The sequence below is a fragment of the Polyodon spathula genome, chromosome 29 (genome assembly GCF_017654505.1).
Source record: "Polyodon spathula isolate WHYD16114869_AA chromosome 29, ASM1765450v1, whole genome shotgun sequence".
Taxonomy (NCBI): Eukaryota; Metazoa; Chordata; class Actinopteri; order Acipenseriformes; family Polyodontidae; genus Polyodon; species Polyodon spathula.
In genome coordinates, this window is record NC_054562.1 from 8,156,732 (window position 1) to 8,181,878 (window position 25,147).

At 48.8% G+C, this 25,147-nt stretch overlaps 3 protein-coding genes across 7 annotated transcripts; all 3 read left to right on the forward strand.

The window, feature by feature from the left end:
• The first annotated feature begins 1,194 nt into the window (after positions 1-1,194).
• LOC121302463 (D(1) dopamine receptor-like) lies at positions 1,195-3,583 on the forward strand. Its single transcript, XM_041232454.1, has one exon. It carries the CDS (start codon positions 1,402-1,404, stop codon positions 2,821-2,823), a length of 1,422 nt encoding a protein of 473 aa, XP_041088388.1. The 5' UTR covers positions 1,195-1,401; the 3' UTR covers positions 2,824-3,583.
• An 8,840-nt stretch (positions 3,584-12,423) lies between these two features.
• On the forward strand, positions 12,424-18,177 carry LOC121302060 (DNA replication complex GINS protein SLD5-like). 3 transcript variants are annotated; one of them, XM_041231856.1, is made up of 9 exons: positions 12,424-12,481; positions 12,705-12,815; positions 13,051-13,137; positions 13,936-14,049; positions 14,235-14,332; positions 14,463-14,551; positions 14,806-14,896; positions 15,331-15,435; positions 17,529-18,177. In XM_041231856.1, exons 2-8 carry the CDS (start codon positions 12,726-12,728, stop codon positions 15,425-15,427), a joined length of 666 nt encoding a protein of 221 aa, XP_041087790.1. In that variant the 5' UTR covers positions 12,424-12,481; positions 12,705-12,725; the 3' UTR covers positions 15,428-15,435; positions 17,529-18,177. The 3 variants fall into 3 exon arrangements, with proteins under 3 accessions (XP_041087790.1, XP_041087789.1, XP_041087788.1); XM_041231855.1 differs by having other exon boundaries at positions 12,446-12,585; XM_041231854.1 differs by having other exon boundaries at positions 12,446-12,815.
• A 1,923-nt stretch (positions 18,178-20,100) lies between these two features.
• LOC121302305 (protein phosphatase 1 regulatory subunit 3C-B-like) lies at positions 20,101-25,109 on the forward strand. Of its 3 annotated transcripts, none has more exons than XM_041232168.1 (3): positions 20,101-20,976; positions 21,340-21,427; positions 23,123-25,109. In XM_041232168.1, the coding sequence occupies exons 2-3, from the start codon at positions 21,414-21,416 to the stop codon at positions 24,099-24,101; spliced, it is 993 nt and encodes a 330-aa protein (XP_041088102.1). In that variant the 5' UTR covers positions 20,101-20,976; positions 21,340-21,413; the 3' UTR covers positions 24,102-25,109. The 3 variants fall into 3 exon arrangements, with proteins under 3 accessions (XP_041088102.1, XP_041088103.1, XP_041088104.1); XM_041232169.1 differs by having other exon boundaries at positions 20,101-20,972; XM_041232170.1 differs by lacking the exon at positions 21,340-21,427 and having other exon boundaries at positions 20,101-20,972.
• The last annotated feature ends 38 nt before the right edge of the window (positions 25,110-25,147 follow it).

The following is a 25,147-nucleotide window of genomic DNA, read 5'->3' on the forward strand; positions in this document are numbered from 1 at the left end:
TAAACAGAATTGATCGAGCAAATCATTGCAGGGCTCGCAATGGGGTTAAAACGCTGTGCACTCTGCCCTGTAGAGTGTGCTTTGATAAGAAACACGTGTGTACGAATAGACTGAGCATGCAAATGAATAACAGCACTAGAAACACCCCATGAAATTAGCACGGCTTCATTACCACATGCATAGCCTTGAGTTCAGTCACCGGAGCCTGCAATGAGCGAGTGCTTTGATCATCTCTGGCAAAACCCATAATTCACTCAGGCCCGCTGTTCTGTAAATCATCCGAGTATTGATCATCGGGAAAGACCACGCACAGGCTCGTTTCACTTCCCTCTCTTACTCTCCGTTCCAAACATCATAATCGTGTTCCCAGGCCTGTACGAACAAAAACACAGACAGACAGACAAACACAGACAGACCCCCAGGATTGCGCTGGAACTTGGGGTGCTGGGGGGTGCAGCAGATTGGCTCCTATCACTCACAGGGGTTACAGTTTTGTTCAGTGGCTGTCAGCACCCCCCCCACTTTAAAAATGGTTCCAGCGCCACTGCTTAAACGGGTCATCTTTCCAATATAGGTCCGATGCTTTTTCAGTGATCTTTGAAAGTGAGCGTCATGTGGATTACTTTAAAGGTAAGCACTTTCTCAACAGCTTTCTGTGAGAAGGAAATGAAGCAGAGTTCCCACATAACAGGTGCTGTTCAAACTGTACATTACCTGCTTCCCATTCACAATGCAAAAAATGTAAACTGTACCCATTGACTGACGCAGGATAAAGTAACACAGTACCGAGAAATGGAATGATTTAAGCAAGCCAGTGATAATAATATGAGCAACAGATGAGTTATAAGGATGTTGAGATTTTTCTTCTTTGTATTTGATCTTGCTATTTACAAGTTGTTTCTGAAACTTGCATCCTTTTCTTAACCTCTCTGCCCATGTGGAACTCTCTCATCTCAGAAAAAAAAATATAAATTACAGCAGCAGCTTGGTGTGGGGGAAGGAGATCCGCTCTCAAAAAGAGAGCAGTCAGCCACTGAGAGTAATCATTCTCTCTCTCTCTCACACACACACAGACACACTCACTGCCCCCTCCTCTCTCCTCGCTTCCTCTTGTGTTCCAAACGGCTGGGAGTTCATTAGCTCCACACTCGTGATGGGTTTGCTGGGGGATGCAGACTACCAGGCAGACAGATTCAAACTGGGGTTGAAAAAAAAACTGATCAAACATCAGAACAGAGAAAGTGGAAGATGTGCTCACCCAGGAGTGTAGCAGAGGGAGACTGCTTGTCTTGAGAAGATAAAGAAAAAATTCTTACCTGTTCAAGCTATTTGGGGATCGCAGCCTACACACAATGCCAGTTTGCTATTTCTCTCTCAGCTCCTGAAGTTGGCCCAGAAGCTATGGGGAAAATGGAGCTCAGGTTCGGCAAGGGAGGCAGCAGAGAAGTGGGACCGCAGCAGTGGCTGGGGGAGGAGAGCCTTCCCTGGAGCAACGTGACCAACGGCACGTGGTCCCAAGAGAATTGGGACAAGGATCAAGCCCCGGGACTCACTCTCCGCACTCTGAGCGGCTGCCTCCTCTTCCTCCTCATCCTCAGCACCCTGCTGGGGAACACGCTGGTGTGCGCGGCCGTCGTCAAATTCCGCCACCTGCGCTCCAAAGTCACCAACTTCTTTGTCATCTCCCTGGCCGTGTCGGACCTGTTGGTGGCCGTGCTGGTCATGCCCTGGAGGGCAGTCACCGAGGTGGCTGGATTCTGGCCGTTTGGCAGCTTCTGCGACATCTGGGTGGCATTTGACATCATGTGCTCCACTGCCTCCATCCTCAACCTGTGCATTATCAGCGTGGACCGCTACTGGGCCATCGCCAGCCCATTCCGCTATGAGCGCAAGATGACCCAGCGAGTGGCTTTTGTCATGATTGGGGTGGCCTGGACGTTATCTGTTCTCATCTCCTTCATCCCGGTGCAGCTGAGCTGGCACAAAGCAGACGACATCCCTCCGGATCCCGGTTCCACTTTCTCTCCAAACGCCACCCGGCCGAAGAACTGCGACTCCAGCCTGAACCGCACGTATGCCATCTCCTCGTCCCTCATCAGCTTCTACATCCCCGTGGCCATCATGATCGTCACCTACACCCTCATCTACCGCATCGCTCAGAGGCAGATCCGACGCATCTCCTCACTGGAGCGGGCGGGGGAGCACGCCCAGAACTGCCAAGGCAGCGACTGCCCCCACAACGCCAGCCTCAAGAGCTCCTTCAAGAAGGAGACCAAGGTCCTCAAGACTCTCTCCATCATCATGGGTGTCTTCGTCTGCTGCTGGCTGCCCTTCTTTGTCCTCAACTGCATGGTCCCCTTCTGTGACGCAGCCACCCACGATCCTGACCAGCTGCCCTGCGTGAGAGAGACTACCTTCAGCATCTTCGTGTGGTTCGGCTGGGCCAACTCCACCCTGAACCCCATCATCTACGCCTTCAACGCCGACTTCCGCAGGGCCTTCACCACCATCCTGGGGTGCAGCCGCCTCTGCTCCAGCAATGCGGTGGAGACGGTCAACTTCAGCAACGAGCTGGTGTCCTACCACCACGACACCACCAACCTCCGGGACATCGTGACCCTCAGCTACCCCCACCTGCTGCCCCACATGGTCAAGCAGTCCCCCAGGGAGAAGGAGCTCTCCTTCGACAAGGTCTCTCGGATCTCTCCAGTCTCCGCGCGCAGGTGCGAGAGCCCCAGCTGCCCCCCTGCTGTGGTGCACGCTGAGTGCGAGACGGACATCTCTCTGGACAAGATCAACCCCTTCACACCCGACTTGGCTTGAGAGGAGCTGGGACCCTGAGGAGAGAGGCACTGGACCACTGCAACCACAAAACAGATTCACAGCGCTGGAAAACTGTGGATAGATTTCCTGATCCTGAAACTTAGAAAGTTGTGGGGAAAAAAACTGGACAGGTTCACATGTACATAGAGGCTAACTGTGGCTGTATTCATTGGAACACCAGGGTCTCTGCAACATTGTCTGGAGTGCTTGTTCTGTGGAATATCAGGGTCATGTTCATTTCTGCTGGAATATTAAGTACATGGTGATTGAAGCATTGTTCATCGTGGTTGCTGTTTAATAATGCTGGGAATGCATTGGAATTCGTCGGGCTAGGCTCTGGAATTTTGGGTTTGTGGAATGTTCAGGTCATATGCAAAAGAAGGGAAATGGAATCCATTGGAATACACTGGAACGAATGCGCTGTGGTCCCCTCTGGCTTTGACACTGCATCCATCGGAAGAGAGAGACGATGTTACCAAATGACCTGCAATCTCAAGGTCAGATACTGGGAATCTGAGCGTAGGCACACAGCGTCTGTCTGTATACTTCATAAACTATTTCACTTTTAGAAATACTTTTAGACAAAACTTACCAGTGATTCACTTAGCAAAGGATTGCAAACAATGCTAAATATATATAAAAAAAGACGTTTGGAGCTATTTTGCTGTAAAGGGATGGTGCATCTTTACCTCTTTCTCTATAACGCACACTCTGTCTGTTGTATACACGCTATATTGTACAGCTGACCTTTTCAAAGAGATCAATAAACACGCTGTATTGTGCATGTAGACTCTTGTTTTGTGCATCGATACCGTGCACCCAGCCCTATTCATCTATTTAGTTGGTGCAGGAGACTGTTCCTGCCAGTGTGCAAAGTCATTGCAATTCTATTGCAGTGCCCCTGTCTGTTGCAGCATACTGCACAGGTGGTGTTTGGTGACCCATTAGCCAGTCTATAGCGTCTAGATCTGATTTTAAATTTCCGCAGCCTGGATATTTTTTCCGGAGTGCTTTTTAACTGATGGCATCATGCAGCCAGTTGAATTTCAGTTCCATGCCCTTAATTTGAAGTCATGCACCTGTCATTCAAAAAAGCATCACCTTAATAAAAACACAAAAATCAACTCAGTTTGACTGTCAGGAAACTGTTCTCAACTGTTGCTGGCTGGTCAGAAATTTCGGAAAACTACTTTTAAAAAGCATTAAGGATTTGAAACAATTGCAATTTAATTTAATGTACAGGTCTGGCCAAAAGTTTTGCATCACCTAGAATTTTAGGATTGGGATTGAAACTGTTACCAGATATCATGCCTGCTACAGCGTGAGATTCTTGCTGGTCTGAGATGCACATAGAGAATTGACGGTAATTGATTGGTAATCTAAAGCTACATGCATAGCATAACCAAGAGAAAAGCATGCATGATATAAAAACACACACTATTCATTGTGTATCGTTTTTCACAGCGATGTGATGTGCTTTGACTATAATGGATACGCAATGATTTTCTGTTAAATCTTCCTTGCAGTATCTAGAGGCACTCAAATCTTGATTCCAGTCCGGGTTTTTATCTCAGCCCGTCCTTAATGATTCAGCCTGCATTGCATCCCAGGGGGCATTTAATTATATTGTGCGATTTGTTTTTTGACATCTCTTCTGCTGAGAAAAAAAAGAAAAACATTACAGCATTTCTCGCCGCGGATGTCATTTTGCAGATTTGAATTTTTATTGACCGGCCAGGAGTGTGAGGTGTGGAGACAGCCAGGCGGTTTGACAGGGGCTAGTTTTCTACACTCCACCATGCCCCGTCTCTATAGTCTACATATTAAAAAATAACAAAAAAAACTTTTTAGAAGTTGTTGAAGTTGTCAAAATGCCCTGATCCTTACTGGAGATTACTGCCTCTGTGCGTGTGCGTGTGCGTGTGCTGTCACCTCGGAGACTGCTCACACAGCAGGTGGACGCTGGAGCAATGTTCTGTAACTGCCAGCTTTGGGGGGGGGGGGGGGGGGGGGGGGGGGGGGGGGGGGGGGGGGGGGGGGGGGAACTGAAATATATGTCCAGTAACCACTGCTAATCTGATTGGGATGTGGGTGAGGGTTTAGAGAGGGGGGGGCTGTCATTCCTCTCTGATAAATCAGCAGTTTGACTTTCCTTTATACTGTAGCGATCCCGGTTAACGCAGACAGGCGCATCACACAGGGCAAGGCAATCCACACTCGAACCCGGGACCTCTCACACTACAGCATAGCTGCCGATACCACTGTACCAAAGAGCCAGCTCCTTTGCAAGGAGTGTATATTGGGCTCGTGCCTTCATGTGTGATTAGGTCACCTACCAGCCCTGCTGCTGCCTTCCCCTGTGCACGCTGCAATACATTCAGTGTACATACTGTACGACTCTGATGAATTTTAAAAAGGTTCCCTGCAGTGGCAAAGCTGAGAGATGAATTGCCTGCGGGCAGCAAGCCTCCACACTGATCTTTACTAGCATCTGGCTGGGAAGCAGTTAGGTAGGAAGAGTTGAGAGATTGGAGTTGAGAGACTGGGAGGGAGGCAGTGTGGTGTAGTGCTTAGAGCTGAGAGACTGGGAGGGAGGCAGTGTGGTGTAGTGCTTAGAGCTGAGGGGCTGGGAGGGAGGCAGTGTGGTCTTGTGGTTAGAGTTGAAAGACTGGGAGGGAGGCAGTGTGGTCTTGTGGTTAGAGTTGAAAGACTGGGAGGGAGGTAGTGTGCTGTAGTGGTTAGAGCTGAGGGGCTGGGAGGGAGGCAGTGTGGTCTAGTGGAGTGGAAGAGAAGGAGGCAGTGTGGCCAAATATCAGGGGAGTGCATTTCTAGTTTATCTCTTACACTTGCAAATTGGAGACAGCCTCGGACCTCAGGTAGGCAGCTAAGCTTTCCCTGATCTTCATACAGCATTTGATGTGTTATTAATCAAAAGAGCTTTTAATCAGTGAGCCTTGAGCAGTGGCAGCTACCGCGAGTGGGCTGGCTATAATGAACCATCTCATGTATTGTATCACGAGCTGTGCATACATTTAGATAGGCAGCATTTCACTGTGGCAGGAAAAAGTGTAGAGAACCTAGCAGGACCATCAGCAGAGCACAGCATCGCCAGCCATGGCAAACACAATGGATTGGGAACAGATACTGCACAGTGCAGCGGTCCTGATACTCAGCACACAGTCTGGTTCTTATATTTTTAAAGCAAAACCAAATATGATCCCACTGCTGCTACCAATGGCTCCCTCATCCCAGTGTAGCCGCCTGCTTTCTGCACAGTGCAGGAACGCTGGGACGGAGCAATTCATCTAGGAATGAACACGCTGTGGAAAAGGTCTGATGAAGAGATGGTTCTTGAGAAATATATAGTGCAGGATTGAAAATGTCACCTCCTTTGTTCAATGGCATGAGACAATGCCATTGAAAATCGAATACACCTTTAATGTAATGGCACCTGCCCTAGAAAGCCGCCGTCGCGTCTCTGGCTGGGATCTTTGGAAAAAATTTTCAAAACAAGCAAACACTCTTCAGATCAGGGCTGCGTGTTTTGAAATATTTAAAGCAATGCAATTTGGAAGCTGAAATATTTATCCGAATGGAAATGACTAATTTACTGTGATAACAATAGCTGCCTCCGCGGGGAATCCTGACAGCGAACCCGCAGCGTTTTCAGACTGACCGCTCAGCTCTCAGAGAGATGCGAGGGACACAGGAAAAGCTTATTAAATTATGAATCAAAACAAATATTAGATTTTTTTGCTTTTCATGCGGCAGTCCATTAAGTCACTTCATAGGACAGAAATTAACGAAACGAGACTCGCATTTGATTTTCAAAGCCTTGATCCTCGCATCGGTATGACGTCAGTGGCGTTATTTCAATCACCTTAATTTTGGATCAATAGAACTGACGTCACTGAGTACATGTGCCATCAATTCCCTGAGTCTGCAAGTGAGTGCTGGGCCCCTCTCTCGTGCAGACAGCCGTGTCAGGTTGTTATTTGTTTTGTGAGGTGGATTACACTAACGTTGAAAGCACCAGGCTCATTTCAGTTGGGACCTGACTAGCCAGATTCAAACCCAGGCCTCCACTCGTCAAAGGCAGCAGAGGCCAGGGGCCCTGGAGCTAGGGGTGCTGGGGGCTGGGCAGCACCCCTGGCTTTGCATGGCTTCCATCACGTGCAGGAATTGATCTCCAAAAGAATTGACGTGTTTTCACGCGCCGCTAAATTAGTTTGACAACCGGATCAAAGAAGAAAGAGAGAGCAAAGAAAATGAATTTCCATCTGCTAGATTGGGACTCGCATCACGGCAGCCTTCTTATTTGCAATATATCTGCAAACGCATCGCAGTGTAAGCGCTCGAGAAAACTCTCTCCGCTCAGTTGCTGCTCTGTATATAATTTGACTTGGAAAGCACTTCAGAAAGACAGGCTGGCATGCATGCTTTGATCTTGTTTCTATGCTCGTCGGCAGTTTTTCAGAACGCGAGTTGACGTTTACAAATGTTACTGCATATTCCATAATGAAAGTTTGCTGTACAGCATTGCGATCCAATTCTATATCCTGTAATCAAGATGATTCGTTATTGCTTCATTATTACTTCTGGAATCTAGCCAGCATCTGCAAGCAGGACAGAGCTCGAAAACACATTGTCTGCTGAACTTAAATGCGTCGGCCGCTGAGAAAGCAGCCCTCAAGGGCCAGGGTAATCTCGGAGAGGGTGATGAGGAAGCGTCTGCCCTAAATGAGCTCCTGATAACATTCGCCAGCTTGTTTTCCTTTTTTTATCAATTACAAATCAAATTATTCAGCGGCCGTCTCGGAGGGGAATTCGATCCCTGCTTCGGCTGCCTCACTCAGACACTATTTCCAAATGCTGGTCTGCTTTCAATCTGTATGGTAATTCACAAGACAACAGGGGAAGGTTAACCCTGTGGTCCTGGAAGGTGACAGCAGGGCATCAGCCCGGTGTGTGGATGAAGAGTCTGCTGGGAGCGCACTGCTGTTTCCTATGTACATTATGAGGATGTGATTTTTAATATAATCACCATCTCTTTAATTGCAATTCTTTTGATTGGGTATCGTTAAGTGGGGCGGGCTGAACTAGATTTTTTTAAACTCCAGTTTAGGCTCCTCCAGTGGCTCATTCAGTGAAGACGCCACTGCGTGGAGTGAAGGGAGAGTCAGGTGATCAGGAGCTCACTGGTTTGAATCCTGGTGGTGCAGAGTTGTGCATGTTGGGTGGAGGGCCCCCCCCTCGGGGAGCGATGAACTGGTAACCAAGAAAAATGAGAACTTTGTGGGGTGCTATTAAACGCGTCGGATGACTTGTTCACTAAAACAGTTTTCTAGAGGAGACGGTTATCTATTCAGAGATGCCAAGGTGTTCAGTAAGAGGTCTGAGTGAGGAACAACGAACAAAGTGAAAGGGCCATGGCACAGCCGGGACGCGCTCTGCTTGGGCGGCAGCCAAAAGGTTAAAGCTTTGCAAACGCCGCACGATATCTCATCAGCGCTAACTTGGTAAACCGCCAGCTGTCAGCTGGAGCAGGTCCAGCCCCTGCTGGCCTGCTCCTCTCCATCACACAGCGGTTGCCAGACTCTCTGACTTCTCCCCAGCGTGAAAGGAAGCAGGCACAGGACAGCCAGCCAAGTTTTCAAAGGCACCGCTGATGGAAGCTGCTCAAGCTATTTGTCATTGGAGCCCCGTGCTGGGTGTGGAAGAAGCTGCCCAGGGGAGCTTGTCGTTTTCTGGCGGGCACGCTGGGCTGTGGCCCCGCCCTGCAGTCTCTCTCCACGGGGCTGCTGCAGCAGCGGCTAGCTCGACTCTCTTTCTGTTAATCTGCTGCTCGCTGCTGCACGCAGGGCTGCTGCCTGCCCATATGCTCAGTCTCTGTGGCAGGGAAAGACTACAGGGCCATCCCAACTAATCTGATGATTCAAACCTGAGAGGGGAGGACACTTGCTGGCCATTTTTAACCCCCATGCTGAAGCCTTTCCTTTAGTTTTTGATAGGAGACATTTTACAAAAACTGAGAAACAACTTTAGCAGGCATGGATGATTGAGAGACCTTGAATTATCATCTTTATATCCCTTAAAAAGACAGTGTTTTAATTAATTATCTTCGCCGTGTTTGGATGAATATCCCCTGGGAGCTAGGTCTAGACAACCAAACTCATTTTACACTTGCCCTTGCAGTATCATTGCAGTATCAGTTTTGAACACTTAACTTTCCAGCAAACTTTGCAATGCTTTAACCCAGGGTCCCCTCCACTTCACAGACTGAAGCTCAGCAGTGTAAGATGTGTAGTGTGCCATGAGCAACTGCTCGGCCCAGGATCCCGCCTACTGGACCGACAGGAGCCGCCCTCGTTTGAGGTGCAACCTCCGACGTCGGTCAGAGGTCACAGGGCTGGGTGACAGAGGACCCCCCAGAAGGAAGATACGGTTGCAAAGGAGGTGGAGGAGAAGGACTTCCAGAGCAACTAGTGGAAGGTGAGCCTGGACTGTATAGGTCAATGAACCAATCGGATTAGAGTAGCGAGCTGAGCCCCGCCCCTAGCTCTGTTTAAAGCATGGTTTCTATTGAGTTGTGCGGAGTTCTGTGTGTGGGTGAATGTTGCCTTAAATGCTATATTTATAATAGGGACATCTTTCAGAGCGGCGCCCGCCTGGGTGCAGGCTGGCAGGTCGGCGTGCCTGTTTGATACCAGCGACCAGCCAGTTCAGCTCCCAGTGCCACTGTAATATCACTGAGCACGATCTGGGCTGCAGCGCTGGAAAGACCGGAAGACTGCTACTGACCATCTGGACTCTCAGAGTAGTTGCAGCCCTTGTGGGCATCACTCCCACCTAACTGTGTCACTTTGTAAACCAACGTGTAGCAGCCAGTCATTCCTTTGCCTTGTCTTTATTCCCCTCAGTTTAGTCTGTTTCTGCCAGTAAAAAGCAGGGGTTAAAAAAAAGCCACTTTGTAATAATTTAAATGACGGCAACATTTAGATGCCCTTTAATTCACTTCATTAAGGTTTTGTTTGCTTACCATTTCTGTAGCTTCAAATTGCAGTTAATCAAAGACTCAAGGAGATGCTTCTAATTAATCTAAACATCTTGTCTGTGAATTTGTTGACAATTCTAAAAATGTCTGCTACTCTCCGCGGGATGCACCTGTGTACTCACAGTCCCTTTGAGCGAGTCTGCGGGAGAGAGGAGAGGAGAAGTCTTATTTCTGTTTTAATTAAGAATTAGCAAACGGCACTGCTTGCTGTGTAAGCCTCCCCATTGTTAAAGCCTCAGTCCTTGTTCTGAGAGCCTGTGGGATGTAGTCTCATCAGACCGCTATGGGCACACGCTAGGTCAGCCTTCTTGCGCTTGCCTGTGCGTTCTGCTTTATCACCCTTCTCCTACACACCTGTGTTCATTTAACCCTTGGAAGACAGTGGGCTGACGTGTTGTTGCTACAGCACTCTCAGACCGCTCCCCTGCACAGCACGCACTCTCACAATTGTCCTATAGAGTTTTTAAACAACGCTTTGCAAGGCTGTGTTTAAAACTACCGCTGTTCCCTGCAGAAACGGCACAGCTGGAGAAAGGAAGAGGATGCTTCCTGGACTTGAAGATGCGATTAATAACCCCCTACTGCCTCAAGGACATCTACAGCTCCGGCTCAAAGTTTTCCATCACCCTGTAAAATGAACTTGTGCTTCATAAAGGCGAATGAAACCTGTCAAATAATGTCACGCTAGCCTATTGAACTGCACACCACTTTGCAGTTTTCCACAGAGTGACGTGGTTTGATAATACAGAGATACTGAGAGAAACTAGTTGACTAGTTTTCTACTGTTGAACTGCACAGTGAGTCCCAGTGATAATGATTCTGAAACCCGATCCTTTGGGGGTGATAACCCGAACACTGTCCCGTACGTGCTCTGTGGATTCTGAGTGGCGTGACTGCCTGTAAGTAAAGTGCATCCTGTCAGAGAATGAATATTTGAAGGAATGTGCGCAATGTTGGCTCCCCGCTGCGCTCTGAGTAACCCCTGTGCCCTGCAGCTCGGTGCTGGAATGCTGCGCAGATTATCTGAGGAAAAACTGGAGCAGGCAATCCGCTCCATCAGAGAGCGATGGAACTCCTTTATGATACGCTCCACGTCGGGGTTGATCTTGCAGTCTTTCCCGTCGCTGTTGAAGGTCGACCTGAGTGCAGAGGAAACAATGACAGCGTCAGGAAAACACAGAAACACACGGAGCGGATCAGTGAGGAGGGAAACAGGACTCCCATTGCACAGCAGTGTGAGCCAGTCCAGGTTTTGACTTGAACAGGACCTAGTTTAGAGTCCAGGTGTGTCCAGTGTCTGTACGCCCAGGTACAGTATTAAGATTATTTTCCACTATATGAAAAGAAATCTACTGCAGCAGCACTGCCCCCTAGTGTTGCTGAGCGGGTAGGACATTAGCTTGTTCATGCAGAGCTATATCCTCTCTCTGTCAGTCTATATAGAGAGAGAGATTGAACGAAAGGTGTCAGAGTTTTAGTGAAGCTGACAGCTTAAACGCTGGGGTCCTTCAAGAGACAACTGGATATGGCTGTCAGGCGAATGCTTCCCAGCGTGTCAGACTCACAGGTTCTTGGTGACCCCGTAGCCCCCTGGGAAGATGACGGCGTCGAAGCTGCTCACATCGAGCTTGGAGAGATCCTGCACCTTCCCCCGCGTCAAACGAGCTGACTCGATCAGGACATTCCTGCAGAGAGAGAGAGACAGAGACACGCACGCACACACGCACGCCTGCACGCACACACACACACACACGCACGCACGCACAAACATACACACATAAGCAGGCTGCAGGCTAGCACTGTCGGGCTGGGATGGGAGGGAAGCAGTGCAGCTTAGTGGTTATAGATGAGGGACTAGGTGGAAGGCAGTCCACAGTCAAATAAACAGTATAGTACAGTTACCTGGGCAAATTCGGCATGATCACTTTAGTTTTGAAATGTTAGCGCTTTTGCACTACTGTAAAGGCTGTAAAACTACAATTGCAACAATTCCAAATGCTTCAGAGATAACACAAGATTACAGCGCGCACTTTGAAGCAGGTGGAAAGGCAAATCAGAAAAATAAATTAATAGGAACCCCATATAAAAAAACGCCTTCCATAGAACTGCCCCTCCCTTCTGCAGCTTCTCGTTATATATATATGACGATTCCTACTTTCATTGCCTTTAGATTCACCTCTCTGTGCTTTCCTTCACCAACCGAATACAACTTTCTAACTGCCCTCTGGGTGACTGCTTTCTTTCCTGTGGAGAATGCAAGGGGCAGGAGAGCGCATGCAGATAGGCACTGCCTCCGGGATCCAACAAGACATAGGGACTGACTTAGGGTTTAACCAGGCTGACCCGGGGAGATTGGATTGGGTAAATCGCTGCTTAGAATCTTGAACCATCTGTGTGTGTGTGCAGCGCCGCCCACAGGACATGGTTCAGAAGTCAAGTGTTTCCCTCACCTGCAATAACGTGGGCCTTGCCACAACCAAGATGGCGCAAATCTGCAGCCCCCCCCCCCCCCCCCTCCCTTTCCGGGGGCGGGTTAAAGTCGTGACGTCAGCACAGGCGCGGAAGGCGGTGACGCTCGCTTGGGGATGGCGGGAGATGCAGGCAGTGGGTTGAGTTGTGTTTATTTCGCTTTTAAATATTGTTGTATTGCAATTGAAATGTCGTGAAACAGTTAGAGGACGCGGCTGTTTTGCTTATCAGGCAAGATAGTAAGTAAAACGTTGCAATACGTTTTAAATATATTTGATAAAGCAATATTTGGAGTTTTCGGTGCTGATTAATATTTGAATAGGCGTCTGTGTTTATTAATACTGATCGTTGGTATTAGTTATACTGGTGCTGACTGGCGATGGCGGACTCTCTGGCCGAGATGAGCCACAGTGAGGACGAGACTCAGGAGGAGATGACCCCGGCGGAGCTCGTTACTAGACTGGAGGAGGTGAGGCGCTGCTCATACTGGAAAGCTGGCTCTCAGTGGGCCAGCAGTGCTTACAGAAAGGGGCTTGTGTGTTACCAGGAGGCTCCGGGTTCAAATCCAGCCAGTCGCTGTGTGGGACCCCGAGCGCGTCACTGAACCTGCTTGTGCTCCGTCCTGTAAGTCGCTTTGGATAGAAGCGTCTGCTAAATAATACATTAAAAACCTTTTTATTTATTTTTTTTCCCCTCTTGCACAGATCTGGTTAAACGAGAAGTTCTCCCCAGAGCTCCTGGAAAATAAATCCGAGATCGTGGAGTGTGTGATGGAGCAGCTGAACCACATGGTAACGAGGCTGGACGGGTTGTTTGTTTGTTTGCTGGCTGGTTTGTTTGTTTGTTTGTGTTTAAACCTGAAATGCCTGACAAGCTGCTGAATGCGTTACTAATGTGTTGCCAGAAGGCACAGGGCTGTTGGTCCCTGTGCAGTAACTTCACGTGTTCCTCCAGCTGCTGCTTTCCCTGTGCGGGTGTAAATCGCAACAGTGTTTAAAGCTCCAAGCATAAATATTTATGAGAAGTATTTTCCACAGGCCCATCAAGGCTGTAGGCATGCAGTCTTAGTAAATAATGCAGCAATTTATAATCTGAAAAAAGGGGTTTCCAATTGATCGCTAATTATTTTATAAATTTTAATCTCTCCTTGAAAAAAAATGTGAAAAGTTTAGGAATTGAGCCAGAATCTAACACCCCAAGCTCGCGCTCTCTCTCCTTATCGCTCTGCCTCTCTCGTTCTCTTTCCTCTCCTTTGCCATCCCTCTCTCCCTCCCATACTCCATCTTTCTCCTTCCGTCACCCACCCTCTCCATCTCTCTGCCGCCTTCATCTCTCTCTTATCCTGTCCCCTTTTCCTTCATCTCATTTCTCTTATCCTGCCCATCTCGTTTATCCTCTCTCTGTGTCTCACTTTCGTTTATCCCCTCTATTCTCTCGTTTATCTCTTGTTTGTCCCCTCTTATCCCCTCTCTCGTTTATCCCCTCTCTATTCTCTCTTGTTTATCTCTCTCGTTTATCCCCTCTCTCTTCTCTCTTGTTTATCTCTCTCGTTTATCCTCAATCTCTCTCCCCGTCGCGTCGCTCCTCAGGAGGAGAATCTCCAGCGAGTGAAGGGTGTGGATCTGCGAGCGGGTGTGCACCGCATGGAGACGGAGAGGATCCGCTACGTGCTGAGCAGCTACCTCCGCTCCCGGCTTCAGAAGGTGAGGAAGCTGCCGCTCCCTCCGAGGGGCCTGGGGTACAAAACCCGGCTCCGATTCAATGCCAGCATTTCGGGGGTCGTCAGTGCCACCCACACGCTGTGCTGGCAAAGTTTTTGTGCAGGAAAACTAGAAACGCAAAATCTGCAGAGTTGTTGTGCCGCCTCAGTTTCAGGTTGTCGTTTCAGATTGAGAAGTATTTTCCCCACATCTTGGAGAAGGAGAAATCTCGTGCCGAAGGGGACCCGTCCTGTCTGTCTCCAGAGGAATTCGCGTTTGCAAAAGAGTGAGACGCCCATCTACTTTGTCTGGAACACAAAAAGCATTTACACAGTGCCCCCATGTGGTCGGGGAGATTGTAGTTTTCTTGAGTGTTAACACCAGTCTTGCTCTCACCTTGTGTTTCCCTGTCGCAGGTACCTGGCCAACACAGAGACCTACCTGAAGAGCGTGGCGCTGAAGCACATGCCCCCCAACCTGCAAGCTGTGGACCTGGGCAAATCGGGTGAGGATTCATTTCAACCACGGGTTTTCAGTCACTCGGAATTTCAGCTCACTAAGCCCCTGCTTCCAGGTGCCGTACAGTTTGATTTTGTAGGAGGCTGGGCGGCAGTGAGGCTTGCTAATTCACTATGCTTTCTTCTCTGGGGGTTTGGGGGTCTCTTAACTGGTCATTCAGCCCGTATCACACACTAGTCAGTCTGCGTAGAGTGGGCCTGCTCTTCCTGTGGTAAAGCCCTGTGTTCCCCCTCCCTCTAGTGCTGAAGCCCAATCTGGACTCCTTCGTGTTCCTGCGGGTGAAGCAGAGGCAGGACAATATCCTGGTGGAGCCGGAGACAGACGAGCAGAGGTGAGGCAGCAATCCCAGCTTTCCCAGAGCAAGGGCAGGCGCTTCACACGGCAGCACAGGGGCACTGAGAAGGGGGCTGCACTTTGCATGAGCAGCTGTTTAAAAAAATGTATTTATTCAAAGCAAACACTTCTGCTCCACATTGACTCTGGGGGGGGGTCCAAGGTCTCTGTTGGCCTGCCAGCTCTTGGCCTCTGCTGTGCCAGGACTTGCATGTATTGGCAGTAGAGGGCATCATGAAATCCACACCCCTCTTCCTTGATAACCATAAGTGAAACACTTCTACTGGAGAGCACTAATAATAGAGAAGCCCGGTGTGGGAGAGCAAGTGAAAACAATGTTAGCAGCAGGTAGCAACATCATGCAATGCTGATGTGATGGGGGAGAGTGCAGACCCCTGCCCTGCCCTCACTGTCTCTTGTCTTCTGCCCCAGGGAGTACACCATTGATTTGGAGGAGGGATCCCAGCACCTGATGCGCTACCGCACCATAGCACCCCTAGTGGCCAGTGGAGCTGTGCAGCTCATTTAGGAGAGCAGGTAAGAGAGCTGAGGAGGCAAAGTTGGGTCTCGTCATGACCCGTTCATTTAAGAAAGCACGCGTGTCTTAACCTTCAAATGAACTCCTCTGCAGTGAAGACGCTTGAATGTCACTGAGGGGGGAGACACAGGAAAAACCCTTTTATGAAAACGTTATCGTATCTTTAATAATGAGAGAGTGTCTCCTTTCTCAAACGGCACAGGGGTTATTTTGCTCGATATATTTATACCGTAAGAGTTATACTTTGTTTCCCAGCTAATGCCAAACCGTATATGGATGTTGGTTTAAATTTTGAAAGGATATTGAAATCTGAAAACCCTGCAGCAGCTGTGAGAAACGAAGCCCCCTGTTGTGTGTGGCCCTGCAGCAGCTCTAGCTGTGAGAAACGAAGCCCCCTGTTGTGTGTGGCTCTGCAGCAGCTCTAGCTGTGAGAAACGAAGCCCACTGTTGTGTGTGGCTCTGCAGGAGCTCTAGCTGTGAGAAACGAAGCCCCCTGTTGTGTGTGGCCCTGCAGCAGCTCTAGCTGTGAGAAACGAAGCCCCCTGTTGTGTGTGGCCCTGCAGCAGCTCTAGCTGTGAGAAACGAAGCCCCCTGTTGTGTGTGGCCCTGCAGTTGAGTTCAGTGAGCTGTCGTAATGTTGTTATTTGCTCAGCTCCTGGACTCCGCGACCCTTCATATCGCACTTCAAACAACCTGCGTTTGTTTTTCCTTCATCTTGCCACTGATCCTTCTCTCAGGCTACTCTGGTTGAAAATATCTATACAGGCGGTCAGTTCAGTGTGTTTTTATTGATCTGTTTCTGACTTTCTCATTTCTGATGTGGTTGACAGTCAGCCCGATTTGAAGGTTTTTAAACCTGACATCAGACCCCAGGCTCGGCTGCTTCAGGTCTAAAAGCTACCAGCCTGTGTCTCAGGATTCACTCCCAGGGCTGGTAATAAGACTCCTATTCCATAGCCGTTTGAGCCATTCCTGGTTTCACTGTGAGTTTTGAATAAGACACACCTGAGCTTGTTGTCTGTACACACTGGGGCTGATCAAGCTGGTAGTGAAACCTGGACTGGGTGACCCTGCTCTGCAGTCAGTCTGATTTCACTGGCTGAGGGCGGAGATGTTATTTCAGTTTTTAGTAAAATTGCATTTATTTTCAATATAAAACCCCACCCAGTTGTTCTCTTATTTGCAGTAAATAGATGTTTTTAAAGAGAAGGCTGTTCTCTGTTTAGTGAGTGAGGTGTCTTTGAGTGCAGAGGGCTCAGTCTGTCCTGTCAGTTGCTGTCCCAGTAGACTTTGCAGTACAGATCAGTTCTTTCAGTGATAGTTGATTCTTTATAAAAGCAAATGTATATTCAGTTCTATACAATGGTCATTCCACATCACAGGAAGCAGGGTTTGATTGCTCACAGAGTGTCTGGGAGGAGCAGCCAGGGTTTGATTGCTCACAGAGTGTCTGGGAGGAGCAGCCAGGGTTTGATTGCTCACAGATCAGCTGCAGTTCCTTTCACTTGACCTGGGTGCCAGCGCAGTGTGATCCCAGCTCTCCCTAGCAGGAGCTGGAATTCGCTTTAGCAGGTGGATGGTCTGATAACTAGCAGGTCGATAAGGCTGTTTGACCATGAGGAGGTTATTTACTGAAATTGCATCATTGCCCCCCCTCCCTCCTCCTGCGCTCCTAGTCTCATGTAGTAAACCCCCCCTGCACAAAGAGCGCTCCTGTTATCTTTTGGCACACATTTTCAAAGCCTTGTTATTGTTTACAATCCTATCCCACCTGTATTCAGTGCCATTATCTGCCTTTTTTTAGAGCAGCAATTTCACAAATGAATAATAAAAGAAGTACAGGGCTCCCTTTTAGTATTTCACTAGCTGACTAACACATCAAGAAAAGTCGTGAAGGGAGGATTTGCTGTTGGCACGGCCAAGCAGAGTCAACAGAAGTGTCGAGGGGGCTCTGTAAAGAGTGTTTATCAGACTATATTAGTACATTAGAAAAGGTGGAAATAACCCCTGTTCATTCTGATGATGAGTTCTGAGACTGTGTTGGTCCATGTTACATCCCTCTCATCTCTCTTCCTCTCTCTGTTTCTTCCAGTGTTGCCGGCTCAGTGCTTGAAAAGCTTTCTCTACTGCCTCGTTTCCATAGATCTTCCTGAACGTGCAACAAACAATCCGGGGACAAAACCGGGTTGCTTTCTGAGTTTGCAGCCGCTTCTTCTGCAAAGACATGGCTTCTAATGATCTCCGTATCCCCCGGTTTCCAGAGGAGGCCAGGCTGATCGTCGACGTGTTGACGAGAGGAGTGGCCCCCGTGGCTGTGTAAACCTGCGTGCCGTTTTGTTTTATTTTCAGTGTCTGTGAACGGTTGGACACAGCCAGGCAATGTCTCCGGAAAGCTCCACTCCTAAACCCTGTCCCGCGGAGCCGGCTCCCCTCCACCCCGTCCCTCTCGCTGGCTGTGGTGCTTTTCTGACCTGGACTAAGCCCAGACCATCCAACTCGTTTTGAGTTGTGCCCAAATCCGAACCCAAGCCCACAGAGGCTGGTGCGTTAACCCACTGTGCCAGCTGCCCCTGCAAGCCTCAAGCAGACAAGGACCCCCTGATAGCCTTTCCAGACACTTTCACGCCGTGTCGTTTCAGCATCATCGCCAGAGAGCGGATTCAGCAGCACTTTCAATTCCTACTGAAAGCTGTAAGAGATGTCTTGTAATAAAGGTCCTGTTCAGCGGGGAGTCTGTTAGAGTTCGGTGTCTGGATTAAATGTGATGGGTTTGTTGTTGGGATTGCAAACATCTGCCTGGGTCTGATTGCCCGTCTTACAGCGCAGAGTCATTTCTGCAGTAACAGAAGGCTGTGTGTGTGAATGCGCGGGAGGTCCTGTTTAAGCCTTGGCAGGGGTGTTGGTGCTCTCACTGTCCATACTCTCATGCTGGTTTCTGCAGTTTAATGTCAGTTTGCTCTGCTCAGCTGGTTCAGTAAGAGAGGCTGCAGCTTTCCCCACAGCTAGTGATTGCGTTGAGAGTGTGTGCCTGGCTGAAGTGGGAGCAGTCGCTGCTAAGGGTTCAGCAAGTTTATTTCTCAGCTCCAATGGCAGGCAGGGGAAAGAATGCATCCCATTCCTTCACTGCCTATCGTTGCAACCTTACCCCTCCCCAACTCAGGCCCATTGATTTAAGAACGTAGTTTGTAAACGAGAGGGGGCCATTCGGCCCGTCTTGCTCGTTTGGTCGTTAGCAGCTTATTGGTCCCAGAATCTCATCAAGCAGGTTCTTGAAGAGATTCTGGGACTAACGTTAGTGTCTTTCAGTCATTCCAGAGAGCCAGTTCCCCTTGGGGGGGGTTATTGTTACACAAGCCAGTCTGTCTGATATATTGGCAGAGCACGCAGGTGCAAGCCCCATAGCGTTTTTATTATGCAGGAGGTTTTCCTGCAGAGCGCTGTGCTCGGAGCTGCTGACACGTGTTTCCAGGTTTTCAGATGGGTGAACTGTCCCGGACATTCTTCGACAGCTCCAAGAATAGATGGGTTTAGGAATTCCAGCTCCAAGAATAGATGGGTTTAGGAATTCCAGCTCCAAGAATAGATGGCCGAATGGCCTCCTCTCGATTGTAAACTTTCTTATGTTCTGCAGAGTACTGTAAATAAATACACTTCAAATGAAAGAGCACTAATTATCTGAGGTGACACATAAATCACTCTCATATGCATTTCAAGAAGATGCTGTTTGAACCACCGCTAAATTCCTTGTAGAATAAACTCCGTTCCTCAAGCAATTCCCATGGAGCTCACGTATCCTGCCGCAAGCGTACTGGAAAGAGGCTGTACTTTGTAAGAGGAATGCGTAGAGGTGCAATGCAAGGAGAGTGTAGGGCTGGGGGTCTGGCTGTGTGTTGTGTGTTTATACTGTTGTAACAAGAGAAGATAGACCAACACTAACACTGCCAGGACACGAGGAGAAGGAGGCTTGCGCCTTTGAGATGGCGAGGGACTTCATATAATCCGATCTTCTCAAAACAGCGTCAGTGACGTCGCTTTCATACTCGCAGGTGCTCAGACTGCGTTAACTAAATTACTGTGAGTGGACTAATCTGTATAGACAGACGGCTTGACCTGGTTGAGCTGGATTGCCAATAATACAGCAGCAGCGACTGTCAGACCAAATCGTGTTTATCTTTTAACACAGCGCGCAATCGCCCTTCATCCAAGAACACAAGGATAAAGGGCCAAGCCGCTTTGAAATTTCCAGAGCTATAAAGTCACGTAGTGCTGTCTCTGCTTGACCTCCTGCAGACTGTGGATTGAGCAATCTCTTTTCTACTTTCAGCATTCCTATTGCAGGACGTGTGTGTGTGTGTGTGTTTAACCTAGCTGGAAACTTTCACAGTGTTATCCCAGTGTCTGAACCCTGGCAGATTAAACATTTACAGATATTACCAGCAATGGCAACACAATGGACTGGTGCAGCGGTCCTGACACGCCAGCACACTGACAGGGGAGCATGGGACTGCAGTGGATTACCAGCCCAGTGGACTGTGTGCTCATAGCATTGTGACACCAAAATATGAAAATGTAGATCTTAGGCAATAAGAGACAGGGTCAACTGAATATATAAATATATACTTTTTTTAATTAAGTTTCACAATCAGAAGCATTATACTGTGGGCCTTCCACTATGAGCAGCATTGATTCAGCCGGTGTGTGAAATCTGCAATGTCACTGACAAGTAAAGACTCGAGACATTGCCTCTCAATACAGAACCATTGCACAGTCAAAGAACCAGAATCCAGGCTGCAGAGGCATTGGTGTTACTAACTGCATAACACAGACCTAACGCAGTATTGAAAAATATGATGCAAGGTGGGGTTGCATTCATATAACAGAATACAATTGCATGTCATACATATTGCAAAATATATGAGCTGTTATGACAAGATGAAATGAATACAAGAAAATCCATAATACTTCAAATACAGAGAAATGCATAATACATTAAATACGGTGGAAAGTGCAGCATACATGATAGCACCATGTGAAGTGGGAAGTGTATGTCCATATACACAATACAGGGTGCGTGTTTGCGTTGATAGATTGCATTTCTCCAATCGCCTAATGTTAAACTTCGCAACATGCCTGTCGATTTCATTCACTTGAGTAAATTGGTCCCGTTTTCTCACGTGCGTCCCCCCCCCCAAAATACTGCCCGGCGGTCACTCCGGTCCAGGGCAGAGCACTCCCCGATCACTCCACTGAGCCGCAGATCGGACCGCCTTCATTGGCCAGAGTCCCGGCGGAGGGAGCAGCCGATTGGCGGAGAGGTGAATTACACGTGAACAGAGTCCTCCAGCTGAGAGGCACCTTTAAAAAGTTTAAGCGGCGTGCAAGAACAATCGGGCTTTCAGTCTCAGAGCTGCGTTTCGGGTCAGCTCTGGAAACCACGTTTGTAAAAAATAGTTTCAGGGCAGCTGCTGAAAACAGTAGGATGTTAATTCTATAAAGGCACCGAGACTAATTGCAGAACGGCGCGTTACTGTTCACTGTGAGTAAGTAGCGTTTTTTTGATTGCTTTGTTACAAAAGTTACTGTTTTTAAAAAAAGTTTAAATCTTACGCGTGATAAGCTGCTGTAGAAGATCAACGATGTAACGTTACAGTCCTGTACCGCCGGACAGCCTGCATGGACTTCTGTACCCCCCAGGGGAGAACTCTGGGTTTGGTGCTGGGGAGAGGGGAGAGCTTGCATACCACTGTATCATTTTGGTTTCGTCTGCTTCGTTTTAAGGGATTAGACGAAAACGTTGCAATCCTTTCACTAGTCACAGTGAACTAACCCGATAGAAATCATTTTCTTCGCGAGTCCGGACTCCCAGCTCTAACACCGTGTCGCTGTTTATTTTCTTCTAACAGTGCCCATGCCCCACTGCGCGTCATCGTAGCCCAGTTCAAGAGAGCCCTGCCGCCCTTCAAGAGTGCCCGCGGCTATGAGCTGCACGAAGTAAGTACACTCGCAGTAACCAATCCTCGGGACCCGGGTGTCGGTACCGATACTGGTTCTGTGTGCTGGCAGTGGTGTGGGTTTGGACTGGTCTCTCGGCAGCTTGGAATGGGTGATGCAGATTGCCAGCAGTTTATCAATGCGTTTGGTCTGTGGTGACGCCGTGTCACGTTGCCAGCAGTTTATCAATGCGTTTGGGCTGCGGTGACGCCGGGTCACGTTGCCAGCAGTCTATCAATGCGTTTGGGCTGCGGTGACGCCGGGTCACGTTGCCAGCAGTCTATCAATGCGTTTGGGCTGCGGTGACGCCGGGTCACGTTGCCAGCAGTCTATCAATGCGTTTGGGCTGCGGTGACGCCGGGTCACGTTGCTGTATCGAGTGGTTTCCAGTTGCCCTGCGTCATCGACGGACTCCAAATAACGCCTAATAAATAACACAATTAAACGCATCTTGCGTGACAACGATGTGTTTCCGGCGACAATTCGGTGTTAGGTGACGTGTAACAATCGTCGAGGGTGGGGGGAAGGGGGGTAATCTAAAACGCAGCAATCGGGAGATGCGCCCCCAATACGGGGCGGTCCTTTTGGGCATTAAGGAGTTAACCGTACCTTCCTTGATCCAAAAATTAAAACAGTAGTAGTTTAAAACAGTAATAAATATTGTACTGGATGGCATATATATATAATATATAGTATACACACACACAGTGACCCACAAACAGGCTCAATGTGAATTCAAATTTCACCTGGCATCCTCCACTGTTTTAAATTCTTTGGGACATCACTGGATAGTTTTGAAAATGAATTTCTACAGGATTGTTTGAGCAGCGTGCTCCTGCAGAGTTAATAACTCCCCTGGCTGCTGCTTTTATTTATTTAAACAGTCTGTAATTGCTGGTATTAAACACTGTAATCTAGAGTTTCATTTTCTAGTCATTCCTGCAGAATCACGCCTCACGCCTCCCTTATCAACGAGTCCGGTTAAGAGCTGGCGTGCACAGTGATCTCCGTACTGTAATCCTGCAGTGCTGCTGTTTTAAAATTTCATTTTCTTTTCAGTTCTGCTTCAGTTAATTCCCGCTCCTTCGTAAGGCTCCTCTTCCTAATCGCTCTGACAAACCCTCCCCTTGTCTTCTGCACACACAGCCTCCTTGCTGCAGTGAGAACTGCCTCCCAGCCCCTTCTATAAAGAGTGTTCTCTATCTTCCTCCTCAGTGTAGAGCAGTTTCCTCCCCTGAAGAACTTCAGATACCTGTGTTCAATTTGCAAATGTTCCTCGTCAGGCTTTAAGAAAATCAATTACCCCCCCTTACAATTTCTAACCCTGAATTGTTTCCAGTGGGGTAACTGCTCCACTTATATACCACATCGCAGAATGCACCATTGCTCTCAAACTGTGTTTTTATTGTATGCAACAAGTTGTGTATAGGGTTAGAGAGTCACAAACTGCATCTGAAACCCGGACTGGCTCTGACTGCTGTGCAATGGGAGGAATGCTGGTTAGCTAGAGCAATGAGCAGGTACTGCCTGACTAATTACCTCTTCCTCTCAGTTAATCTGCCACCCCTTTCTGGAAGTCAAGCTGGGGTACCCTCAATCTTAAATTCTACTGCACCTGCACCCGGTACTGCAAGGTGCTAGCTTCAGTCAAACGGGTTACTGTGTTTTAAGGCTGTTCCTCAATCTGTCCTCCAGAGTTGTGTTTGGTGGCTCCCCGGTCTCCTCACCGATGACGCAGAGAGACCTGACCATGCGCCTCTGCCTGAGCCCGCCTCCTCCTCCCCTCTGCCACTTCCTGAGCTCCTACGAGGAGCTGCGTTCGGCGGGGGTCCCTTCTCTCAAGCCCCTGCGGCCGTGCCTCAACCCCAAGGCCGGCAGCCAGCAGCCCGGGGAGTGGATGGAGTCCCACAGCGGAATCGGGGGTGACGGCACCAGCACCAAGAAGAAGCGCGTGGTCTTCGCCGACTCAAAGGGGCTGTCCCTGACGGCCGTGCGCTTCTTCTCCGAGCGCGAGGGCAGCTGCCTGGACCTGCACCTGGAGCAGCGGGCGGGGCAGGCGAGGAGGGGCTGGGCACAGAGCCCCAGGCTCCAGGAGCGGCCGGAGCACCCGGGAAGGAGGTTCAGTCTGGGATTCCCGCAGCCCTCCGCCGACTACCTGGCCTTCCGCAACCAGCTCCAGCGGAACCTGGTACGCCTGGAGAACTGCTCCGTCAACGAGCGCTCCCTCAGCGGCACGATCCGGGTCAAAAATGTGGGCTTCCACAAGGAGGTCCGTGTCCGCATCACCTTCGACTCCTGGCGCAGCCACCAGGACCTGCCCTGCTCCTACATGCACCAGACCTACGGGGAGGTCGACAGCGACTGCTTCTCCTTTGACATCCCCCTCCCCGCGCACCTGGACCCCCGGGAGCGCGTGGAGTTCTGCGTGTCCTTCTGCTCCGGCCCGCACATCGCGTGGGACAACAACGAGGGAATGAACTTCAGGGTCTTCTGCACGGGAGACCAGCAGCCTGCCGCCCCCTCTTTGCCTCCCCCTTCCCCCAGGCCACCCTGCAAGCCCCTGGACAAGCTCTCCGAGCTGGAGCCTCTCTCCAGCCCCAGGGCTGCCGCGGGACTCCTCTTCTGTCAGTTCCAGAGCTGGGGGAGGCTTGAGAAGGTGGCACCGTACTGGTAGACGCATGCAGGAAGAGCATGTGGGTCTTCATGGGGAAGATTGCCTTCCAAAACTGCCTTGCTTAGTTTCTTGTGCTGCTGTTGTACCTGGCTCCACCCATCCACTGAACACTGACACTGGATATTTTTAAAGGAGTTTGTGGGGGAGGGTGCAGCAGAAGTCTGGAATTGACAGTTTTTTAACAGAACATTATCCTATTGGTTTTTGTGCTAATGCTGATTTATATTAAATGTCGCTGTTTGTTATATTAACTCGCTGCTACTCTAGCAGTGCTGTTGAATGGTTTGGGGGATTAACGGGGGTAGCAGGGGTCCTGTACGTTTTTTTTCTTCCAATGGTGGCAACAGCACCTTTTTTTTTATTTTTAATTTAAAAAAAAAAAAAATAAAAGAAGTTTGTTTGTTTTTTTTTTGTTTTTTTTACTTTTATTAGGTCGGTGGGGAGATTTGTGAATGAGATTTAATAAGACAATCTAAATAAATTTTAAAAAGCCTGCTGTGCAGTAACTAGGGGATAAGCTGCAATATTGATAGTGTGTGTTAATGATTGTTTCACAGTTTTTTACAGAAGCTTTATAAATGTTGAAAAATACTGAGCTTGTTGTGTGTGTGAATGAGGATGGGGCTATCTGTGTTTCTAATACCCACGATCAGCTCTATATCTCTCCTGCATGTGTTTCTGTCTGCACTGTCAGGAGGTGAGATGCAGGGCTATGTTCCATCCTGATCATTAGTGGGTTTAGAGATCTTTCACAGGCACTGCTTAGATGTGCAAGTTACATACCACCCCATTCAAAATGCCCTTCTCATGATTTTGGGTTTGATATTAGTTTTAACACTACAGCTCTGGCCAAAGGTTTAGCATTACCCTCTATATAGAATTAACTGATTTTTGCTGCATAAAGTTGAACGAAACCTGCTGAACAATGTTAACCTATTGATATGCACTGTTTTGTAGTTTTCCATGAATGTGACGCTTCGAAATCGAACATTAAATACTGTTGTACTATTGTGGCTTCCTTGACTTTTTTTTTGCGATTTCATTTT

What these genes read in the sequence shown, in the direction of transcription:
- LOC121302463 (XM_041232454.1), top strand. Translation starts at nt 1,402, where the DNA reads ATGGGGAAAATGGAGCTCAGGTTCGGCAAGGGAGGCAGCAGAGAAGTG.
- LOC121302060 (XM_041231856.1), top strand. Translation starts at nt 12,726, where the DNA reads ATGGCGGACTCTCTGGCCGAGATGAGCCACAGTGAGGACGAGACTCAG. An exon ending in TCGTTACTAGACTGGAGGAG is followed by an intron (nt 12,816 to 13,050) that starts GTGAGGCGCTGC and finishes CCTCTTGCACAG; the next exon opens with ATCTGGTTAAACGAGAAGTT. An exon ending in TGTGGACCTGGGCAAATCGG is followed by an intron (nt 14,552 to 14,805) that starts GTGAGGATTCAT and finishes CCCTCCCTCTAG; the next exon opens with TGCTGAAGCCCAATCTGGAC.